Below are 11,010 nucleotides of genomic sequence, written 5' to 3' on the forward strand. Positions count from 1 at the left end.
GGTTAGTATCCAAAATATATAAAGAACTCATTCAACTCAATAGCTCAATAAATAAACACACAAATAAATAAATAAATAAATGTTGAGCAGAGAAATGAATAGACAGTTTTTCAAAGAAAACATACAAATAGTCAACAGGTACAAAAAGAGGTGTTCAACTTCACTGATTATTGGAGAAATGCAAATCAAAACCAAAGAGCTATGGCCTCACACCTATTACCAAAAAGACAAGAGATAACAAGTGTTGGCAAGGATGTAAAGGGAATCTTTATGTGCTGTTGGCAGGACTGTAAAATGGTACATGCCACTATGCAAAACAGTATGAACAATCTTTTAAAAAAAATTAAAAACAGAATTACTATATGAACCAGAAATCCTCCTTCTGGGTATTCATCCAAAGAAAGGAAAACAGCATATCAGGAAGATATCTGCACTCGTGTATTTATTGCAGCATTATTCCCAATAGCCAAGTTATGGAAACAATCTAATGGCTGTTAACAGATTAATGAATGGAGAAGATGTGATAATATAATACACAATGGAATATTACTCAGCCATGAAAAAGAATGAAATCTTGTCATTTCATCAATATGGGTTGTTCTTAAGGACATTATGCCAAGTGAAATAAGTCAGAGAGTGGAAGACAAATAATGTTTCGTATCACTTACATGTAAATCTAAAAAAAAAAAAAATCTCAGAAACCACAGAGCAGTGGGTATGAGGGGCTGGGGGATAAAGGAAATGGGAAGATATTTGTCAAAGTGTAAAAACTTTCAGTTAGAAGATTAACAAGCTCTATAGATCAAATGCAGAGTATGTCGATACACTTAATACTGTTTGATACACTTGAATGTTTCTAAGAGTAAATTTTAAAAGTTCTTACACAAAAAAGAATTTAAGTATATGACAGGATGGAGGTTTTGGCTAATGCTATGATGGTAATCTATTTGCTTATAAATGTGTCTTACCAACACCTTGTACACCTTAAATTTACACAATGTTGTATGTAAGCTATATATAAATAAAGCTGGAAAAAATAAAGATGTTATTTATTTACAATAGCAGCAAAGCTGTAAGTGTCCTAAGAATACATCTAATCCAAGGAACTGGGTGCAGAAATTTATCAACTTGATTTAAAACACTAAAAAACACCAAAATAAAGAAGAGCATGGCAAAGAATGTCAAGGTCTGTCCATATCCTTGTCCATATCTCTTTCTATCCCTTTTTATTTTTAACCCATAACCTTTATGTACTTTCACTGCCAACAGTTGCCCACATTGCCCCTGTTCTGGAGAAACTGAGAAATTCTTGCTAAGTTCACGGTCCAGAGACAAAGACTCACTAAACACACTTACAATAGTATCTTACATACTAGAAGAATTCAGTAACTTTTATCACGAACATAAGCTTCAGGAGTGCAAGGCTTCCTTCCTTCCTTCCATCCTCCCTCCTTCCCTCACCTTCCCAGCCAGGTGGAGAGTTTGGTTCCCGGACTTCCATAGGAAGGACACAGGGGAGAAAGGAAGAGGGGCTGGAGGTGGAAGCAAGCCCAGGACCTGTTCCTCGTGGATGCCTTCACTGCCTCCTCCTGCCCTGCAGCCTGCTGGAAACGGGGTCAGATGTGGGCAGCCAAGGCTGGGGCCCAGTGTCTCATGTACACCTTCACCCCACCCCAGGCTCCATCCTAGTCCACACTCCCACCTCAGTGGCCTTTTTCATCCCCCAAGTTCAGCCACCTCTGTGAGGAGAGGCTGGGTGGCCTGCATTGGCTAAACACAAACCCAGATGGAAAAAAACAAAAGAGCATACTTAACACATGCTACGTGATCAGTAAACATTGGAGGAGTGAATGTATCCATCTGGTATTTAGAAGAATATTAAGGTATTCTGGGTTTTAGGAGAAAAGGCAGGAACACGGGAATAGGAAGACGAGAAGGAAGAGAAGACAAGGGCCTGAAGAAAGAGTGTGGCAGCCACCTGCACAACAGACCCTGACACAGGACTTGACAAAGCAACCTTCCCAAGCTGGTATTTTTACTGTCTTCACTGGTAAACATGGAAATTGAAACCCAACGGGGTCATTAACCATGAATGGTTAATGGTCAATGGAGGAAGTCATTGAGGTTAATGGTCAGTGGAGAAGGTCACTGAGAGGTCATGGTCACTGGTTGACCCTCAGGCTAGATTCAGGCAAGTGGATTCTCCCCACCACCCCCTCTCCTTGGAATGTCCACTCTGCCCACCGTCCCACAGCCGCAGCCGCTTCCAAGCACTCACCTTGAAGAGGTGAGTACATAACTTCCCTGGCTCGTTAAACCTGCCATCCACTGATCTGGAGTGGCCTGTCTCTTTCTTCCATCTCTCCCTGCCCTCTGTCTACAAGGGTTGGTTTATGAACCAACAATAATTAAGCAAGACATCCCATGCAGCTCTCCTAATTTCACCCTGCATAAGCCTGGCTCCTTCTAGCAGCAAAAATGAAGGAAGACAGAGGGGATGAATGGGGACCACAGTCCCTGCTCTGCTGGAGAGAGAGAAGGGCTGAGAACTTAGCTATCCCTGGCTCTGCTCTCCGTTCCCACACATGGCCACCAATCCTCCCTCCTTCAAAACTTCCTGATCCCTCCTACTCAGTGTCTGTTCACTGTTAACCTTGAAAATAAAACTGCCAGTTATTGTACCAGCAAGAGTGGGTTTACACCTACAGAGCAGAGAATTGCAACCAGCATTTGAAAACTCATAGAGGAAGGGGTGGGGTGGCTCCTGTAAACAGAAAGTTCATTTGAGTAAACTGAGAGTTCTAAGCATACTGTCCTTTCATCGGCTGAGCTGTGACCTCACTTATTGGCTGGGCTGCTGTCCTGGGAGAAGGAAAGCCTGTCTTCCTTCTTGGGGGATGGTGAAGTAGTATTGATGTGTTTTTGGAGTAGTGTTGTTGGGGTCTGCAGCCACTAGCCAAGAAGGAATTCTTGAGAGGTCTTTGGTGCAAAAAAAGTGATTTTAGTAAAGGAGGGGAACAGGACCCATGGGCAGCAAGAGCTGCAGCCAGTTTCTGCCCGGGATCGTGAGGGGCAATTGAACGTACACTTTGGGGTTGGGGGAAGTAAAGATAAGGGAAGTTCCAAAACTATTTTTTTTTATTTTTATTTTTTCAGCATAACAGTATTCATTATTTTTGCACCACACCCAGTGCTCCATGCAATCCGTGCCCTCTACAATACCCACCACCTGGATCCCCCAACCTCCCACCCCCCGCCCCTTCAAATATGCTAAAGAAGACTCGCAGAATACCAGAGAACCTTCTATCTTCCCACCAAGGTTATTTTAATGCCTCTAGCAAGGCATTAAAACAGTTGGGAGCTTCCTGGAGGAAACTACACTCCTGCCTGAGTCAAGTATTTGTCGATGAGTTGCAGGTTGTAAGGACAGTTACCTTATCTGAGTTTCTTTCTGCCATTTTTTTCCCACATTAGGGTAGCAGGGGAACTGGTCTTTTCCTGTGGGCTCTGCATTTGAAGACAGAGGTAGGTACTGCGTGGACGCCCTGCCCCTGTCTGCCCTCCTGACTCCATTATAGTGAGGTCTCCCCTTATTAATTTTCACACAATCTTTGTGGAGGAGTTGGGGTGGGGAGTGTAAGGGTCTACTTAGCCAGCGTGAGCCATTTTGTTGCTTATGCAGTAAACTTAGATTGACCCTGCCTCCCCCCCGCCCTGAGGAACTTACTTAGAAACAAGTCTGGGAAACCAGTAAAATATGACTGACCAGCCCCTGATGACAGAGCCCATATACCAAGACCTGTCAGGTCAGGGGGAGGTAACAGAGCCCAGAATACAAGGATGAGTCAAGCCAGGTGGAGACATCCAATCAGGAAAGCACCTCCCTAACCACCCAAGAATGTGGGCCCTGCCTTTTGGCCACCTTTTGTGTGCCAATTCTGACCAGAGTGATAGGCTAGTTCAAAGAGCTACTATAGGATGAATTGTAATTCAATTGGCCACCTGTGTGTGGCCAGGCTCAACCACATGGCCTTTACTCTATAAAAGTTAGTCTGTGAGGCTGGAAGGGGTCACCTCTTTGCAAGAGATGGCCCTGGCTGGTCAGTTTGATTCTCGATGCTTGGCATGAAATAAAGCTTTGCTTGACCTTTGCTTTGTATCAGTCTCGCTCCTTTGACCCTGGACCCAACAGGGTCCTGAAAGCCAACTTAGGGGACCTGGATTCTGGCCTCCACCTGGCTCAGGAATTATTTCGTGACTTAAATCCTGTAACCTCTTTACACTTACTTATTCACCTGCCTGCTGAGAGCTTGAAATGCAGAACTTTGAGTAAAAAGCCTTGAGTATCATGAGCAAAGAGAATAAATGTCATTGAGCACTGTGTTAGCCACAATAAAGGAATTGTCTAGTACTATTGTCCATGGTGTAGATTAGATACTCAACCTTCCTAGACATTCCCTCATTGGTAAACCTCACGGGCTTCCTGAATGAGCCCTTAAGTATCACCCTAAGAACATCCTGGATTGTGACCCCCTTGAGGGTAAAGATTACATGTTGCTCTTATTTGTATCCCCAGTGCCTCACTCATTGCAGACAATCAATTAATATTTAGTAAATGAAGGCTTAAAGGAGTATGTGGGATTATCAGTATTATTATACAGTTGTCATTACAAGCATTAAATTGGAGATGCTATAAAATGGGAAGTTTCCCAGGTTCCAGACTGGATGAGATTCCTTGGACTGTCACTTCTCCCCCATGCTCCCCTCTACTCTAAACAGCTTCCTCATGGCATTTTTCACTTCGTTGTTCCTCAACGTGTAGATCTAAGGGTTCAGCAAAGGTGGCATGACAATGTTAAAGAGGATGACAAGCTTGTCAGCAGCCAGGGTAGTGGAGGGACGAATGTACATGAACATGGGGGGCACAAGGACCAAAAGGACAGTGATGATGTGTGAGCCACATGTGGACAAAGCCTTGTGCCGGCCCTCAGATGACCGGCTTCTCAGGTTCAATAAGATGACCACATAGGAGATAATAAGGATGATAAAGGACACCAAGGAGATCATGCCACTGTTGGCCACCACAATAAGCCCCACCACGTAAGTGTCTGCACAGGCCAGCTTCAGCAAGGGATGAACATCACAGAAGAAGTTGTCGATCTCATTGGGCCCACAAAAGGGCAGCTGGACTGTGAGAAGGGTCTGTAAGATGGAATGCCCGAAGCCAGCCACCCAGGAGGCCCCAGCCAGCAGGCCACATTTCCACTGATTCATGATGGTCATGTAGTGCAGGGGCCTACAGATTGCCACATAGCGGTCACAGGCCATAGCTGTGAGGAGGAAGATCTCAGCGCCACCAAAGAAGTGAGCAGAAAAGAGTTGGGTCATGCAGCCATTGAAGGAGATGGTCTTGCGCACCACGAAAGTGTCAGCAATCATCTTGGGTGTGGTAGCAGATGGATAGCACATGTCGGCAAAAGACAGGTGGCTGAGGAAGAAATACATGGGAGCATTGAGGGTCTTGCTGGTATTGATGGTGATGATGACCAGAATATTCCCCAGGACAGTGAGCACATGGAAGAGGGAGAAGACCACAAAGCACACGTGCTGCATATCCCTACTCTGGAAAAGGCCGAACAACACAAATTCAGTCACGTTGTTCTTGATTCCCATGGCTTCTCTGCCCTGAGCGCCGACAAAGTACTTAGCTCTGCAAGGACACAAATTGTGTGACATAAGAAAGTTTCCCAAATCCAGAGAATCAGAAAACTCTATTCAGCTCTAATAATGATTCTGACACCAAACTGCAATGCAGGGAGAAGAGTTCCCCACACCTACAAGCAATTCTCAGAAACCAGCAGGGTGTCCTATAATTCAATTCAATTCTGACACTGTGTATCTGGAGATAGTTAACAAATCCCACAGGTTAAGAGTTCAGGCCGAAAGATTGGACCCTGCCCCGCACTGCAAATACCAGTTGCAACCCAGGTTATCACCAGGGCTTCTGACCTAATGGCTATAGATCAAAGACTCCAATGACCACGTTCCTTGGGCTAGGTTAATTTGCTAGAGCAGCTCACAGAATTCAGAAAAAGATGTGTTATAAAATGATATAACTCAGGAATTGCCAGATGGAAGAGATCCATAAGGCAAGGTTTGTGGTAAGAGCATGGAGCTTCCATGCTCTCTGAGTTCACTGTCCCCAAATCTCCATCTGTTCACCAACCTAGAAGCTCTCCAAACCCCATCCTTTGGTGTGTTGTTGTTGTTGTTGTTGTTTTTATTTCTTTTCAGCATAACAGAATTCATTGTTTTTGCACCACACCCAGTGCTCCATGCAATACCTGCCTCCTTAATACCCTCCACCTGGCTCCCCCAACCTCCCACCACCCGCCCCTTCAAAACCCTCAGGTTGTTTTTCAGAGTCCATAGTCTCTCATGGTTCACCTCCCCTTCCAATTTCCCTCAACTCCCATCTCCTCTCCATCTCCCTATGTCCTCCATGTTATTTGTTATGCTCCACAAATAAGTGAAACCATATGATGCTTGACTCTCTCTGCTTGACTTATTTTGCTCAGCATAATCTCTTTCAGTCCTGTCCATGTTGCTACAAAAGTTGGGTATTCATCCTCTCTGATGGAGGCATAATACTCCAGAGTGTATATAGACCACATCTTCCTTATCCATTCGTCTGTTGAAGGGCATCTTGGTTCTTTCCACAGTTTGGTGACCGTGGCCATTGCTGCTGTGAACATTGGGGTACAGATGGCCCTTCTTTTCACTACATCTGTATCTTTGGGGTCAATACCCAGTAGTGCAATTGCAGGGTCATGGGGAAGCTCTATTTTTAATTTCTTGAGGAATCTCCACACTGTTCTCCAAAGTGGCTGCACCAACTTGCATTCCCACCAACAGTGTAAGAGGGTTCCCCTTTCTCCACATCCACTTCAACATATGTTGTTTCCTGTCTTGCTAATTTTGGGCATTCTAAGTGGTGTAAGGTGGGGTATCTCAATGTGGTTTTCATTCGGATCTCCCTGATGGCTAGTGATGATGAACATTTTTTCATGTGTCTGATAGCCATTTGTATGTCTTCATTGGAGAAGTGTCTGTTCATGTCTTCTGCCCATTTTCTGACATGATTATCTGTTTTGGGTGTGTTAAATTTGAGGAGTTCTTTATAGATCCTGGATATCAACCTTTTGTCTGTACTGTCACTTGCAAATATCTTCTCCCATTCCATGGGTTGCCTCTTTGTTTTGTTGACTGTTTCCTTTGCTGTGCAGAAGATTTTGATGTTGATGAAGTCCCAAAAGTTCATTTTGGCTTTTGTTTCCTTTGCCTTTGGAGACATATCTTGAAAGAAGTTGCTGTGGCTGATATCGAAGAGGTTACTGCCTATGTTCTCCTCTAGGATTCTGATGGATTCCTGTCTCCACCCCCAAACTACTAGAACTCATACAGCTATCCAGTAACATGGAAGGATACAAAGTCAATGTACAGAATCAGTGGCTTTCTTATACACTAACTATGAAAATACAGAAAGGGAAATTAGAGAATCTATTCCATTTACTATAGCACCAAGAACCATAAGATACCTGGGAATAAACCTAACCAAAGAGGTAAAGGACCTGTACTTGAGGAACTATAGAACACTCATGAAAGAAATTGAAGAAGACACAAAAAGATGGAAGACCATTCCATGCTCTTGGATCAAAAGAAAAAAACACTGTTAAAATGTTTATACTGCCTAGAGCAATCTATACTTTTAATGCCATTCCAATCAAAATTCCACCGGTACTTTTCAAAGAGCTGGAGCAAATAATCCTAAAATTTGTATGGAATCAGAAAAGAGCCCGAATTGCTAAGGAAATGTCGAAAAACAAAAATAAAACTGGCAGCATCAAGTTACCTGATTTCAAGCTTTACCACAAAGCTGTGATCACCAAGACAGCATGGTACTGGCATAAAACAGACACATATACCAGTGGAACAGAGTAGAGAGCCCAGATATGGACCCTCAACTCTATGGTCAAATAATCTTTGACAAAGCAGGAAAAAATATACAGTGGAAAAAAGACAGTCTCTTCAATAAATGGTGCTGGGAAAATTGGACGGCTATATGTAGAAGAATGAAGCTCGACCATTCTCTCACACCATACACAAAGATAAACTCGAAACGGATAAAAGACCTCCTTTGGGGTTTTTTATAAAGGCTTCCTTACTTAGGCATGAGTGATTCATTGGCCATCAGCCATCATTCAAACATTAGTCCCCCTTCCCTCCCCCACGTTCCAGGGAGGGAATGGAAAGTACCAACCTTGCTGTCACAGAGTTGTTTCCCCAGGCAACCAGCCCCGATCCTTAGATGACCTAGGGGCATTCCAAAGGTCACCTCATTAACATAATGAAAGACACCTTACTCTCACCACTCAGGAAATTCAAGGGTTTTAGAAGCTATGTGCTACAAATGGGGACAAAGACCAAAAGACAGAGTTCTAACTACAAACCACACTATCACAAGGTCCCAGCTGTGCTATATACTAACTCTGAACTTTGGCAAATCAATTAACTTTTCAAGACCTCAATTTCAAAGTTTAAAAAAAAGGCAGACTTCCATGGTGACATAAGAAGACTGAACCCACATCCTCCACAGAACGCACCAAATTATACCTATTAATAGAACTATTCCAGAAGAGCTGGGGGCTGACTGAACAGCTACCAAACAACCGAAGGTAGAATGGCAAAAGAACAGCAAGAGAGACAGATAGGTGGTTAACAAAGAGAACCCCACCTCTGATGCTATAAGCAGGAGAGGTGAGGAATAGTTCTAAGGGCCTTGGAACAGATCCTTCTGTCCTTGGCACAGAAAAAAATCCCGTAGTTTTAAAAAACTAATGATGTACTGTATCGTGACTAACAGAACATAATAAAAAATAATAATAAGTCGGGGCGCCTGGGTGGCTCAGTGGGTTGAGGCCTCTGCCTTCGGCTCGGGTCGTGGTCTCGGGATCCTGGGATTGAGCCCCACATCGGGTTCTCTGCTCAGTGGGGAGCCTAGCCTGCTTCCTCCTCTCTCTCTCTGCCTGCTTCTCTGCTTACTTGTGGTCTCTCTCTGTCAAATAAATAAAATCTTTAAAATAATAATAATAATAATAAGTAAAATAAATAAATAAATAAAAGAACATTTAATGTTAGAGGCAGTTAATTAGGTTCTAACGAAACACCTAGAGGCCAGTAAAGAAACCATTGCCAGGTACTGGGAAAGTCAGACGCCAGTCTTGGCAGCATTCCAAAACAAAGCCACAAGAAGCCAGATCAAACCAGATTGACCTAAAACTTTCTCCAAGAACAAAAGATAAAGTAGTTAATCATCACTAAAGTAGCCTTACAAGAAATGTTAAAGGGGTTTCTTCTTTTTTTTTAAGGGGCTTCTTTAGGTGGGAAAAAAATGGCCATAATTAGATATTTGAAGACTATGAATAAAAAGATGTAATATATGACAGCTCTGTATAAAATGTGGAGAAGGGGGCACCTGGGTGGCTCAGTCATTAAGTGTCGGCTTCCTGCTCAGGACATGATCCCAGGGTCCTGGGACAGAGTCCCACATCAGCCGCCCCCGCCTTCCCGGCGCTTCTCCCTCCCCCACTACCCCTGCTTGTGTTCCCTCTCTTGCTGTGTCTCTCTCTGTCAAATACATAAATAAGATCTCTATTTAAAAATGTGGAGAAGGAAGTAAAAATGGAAGAAAAAGGAAAAAGAAAAAGATTTATCCTTTTTCTGAGTATTTTTTAAATACAGAATGTGAACTGATGAATTCCTGAACTGTACATCTGAAATGAATGATGTACTCTATGTTGGCTAATTGAATTTAAATTAAAAAATAAAATAAAGTAAAATAAATAAGATAAATACAAAATGTGTTTGAATTTAAATGACCATCAAATTAATATGCACTGCTATTTACTTAGGATGCTATATATGAATCTCATGATAACCACAAACGCAAAATCTATGATACATACACAAAACATAAAAAGAAAGCCAAACAAAACACTATGGCTATTCATCAATCACAAAGAAAAAGCAAGAGAAAATGAAAGGAACAAAGAAGGGGTGCCTGGGTGGCTCAGTGGGTTAAAGCCTCTGCCCTCGGCTCAGGTCATGATCCCAGGATCCTGGGATCAAGCCCCGCATAGGGCTCTCTGCTCAGCGGGGAGCCTGCTTCCTCCCTCTCTCTCTCTCTGCCTGCCTCTCTGCCTACTTGTGATCTCTGTCTGTCAAAAAAATAAAATAAAATCTTTAAAAGAAAAAAAGGAACAAAGAAGAACTATGAAAACAAATTTTAAAAATAGCAATAATTACATAGCTATCAATAATTACTTTGAAAGTAAACGTCCTAAATGCACCAATCAAAAGACATAGAGTGGTGGGATGGATTTAAAAAACAAGATACATCTATATGCTGCCAACAAGAAACTCACATCAGACCTAAAGACACATACAAACCAAAAATGAAGGGATGGGAAAATATTCATCATGCAAATGGAAGTGAAAAAAAAAAATCCATGAGGTAATACTTATATCAGTCAAAATACATTAAAACAAAGGTGGTAACAAGAGACAAAGAAAGGCATTACATCATGATAAAGGGATCGATCCAACAGAAGGATACAACAATTGTAAATATATACACACCCATCACTGGAGCAGCTAAGCACATGAAGCAAATATTAATGGACATAAGGAGAGAAAATGATGGTAATACAATAATACAATACAATAATACAATAACAATGTCTTCGAATGATACATTGGACCAGATGTACTTAACAGATACATACAGAACATTTCATTCAAAAACAATATCATACACACTATTTTCTTTAATTTTTTATTTTTAATTAACATATAATGTATTATTAGCCCCAGGGGTACAGGTCTGTGAATCACCAGGTTTACACACTTCACAGCACTCACCATAGCACATACCCTCCCCAATGTCCATAA

At 42.5% G+C, this 11,010-nt stretch overlaps 1 protein-coding gene across 1 annotated transcript; it reads right to left on the reverse strand.

Annotated features, from left to right (window-relative positions):
* Positions 1–4,824: 4,824 nt before the first annotated feature.
* On the reverse strand, positions 4,825–5,673 carry LOC111150197 (olfactory receptor 4S1). Its single transcript, XM_022507607.1, has one exon. The coding sequence runs from the start codon at positions 5,671–5,673 to the stop codon at positions 4,825–4,827; it is 849 nt and encodes a 282-aa protein (XP_022363315.1).
* Between the last annotated feature and the right edge of the window lie 5,337 nt (positions 5,674–11,010).

This window comes from Enhydra lutris, unplaced genomic scaffold (assembly GCF_002288905.1).
Source record: "Enhydra lutris kenyoni isolate GAN:26980312 unplaced genomic scaffold, ASM228890v2 scaffoldscaffold22, whole genome shotgun sequence".
In the NCBI taxonomy this organism is placed as follows: Eukaryota; Metazoa; Chordata; class Mammalia; order Carnivora; family Mustelidae; genus Enhydra; species Enhydra lutris.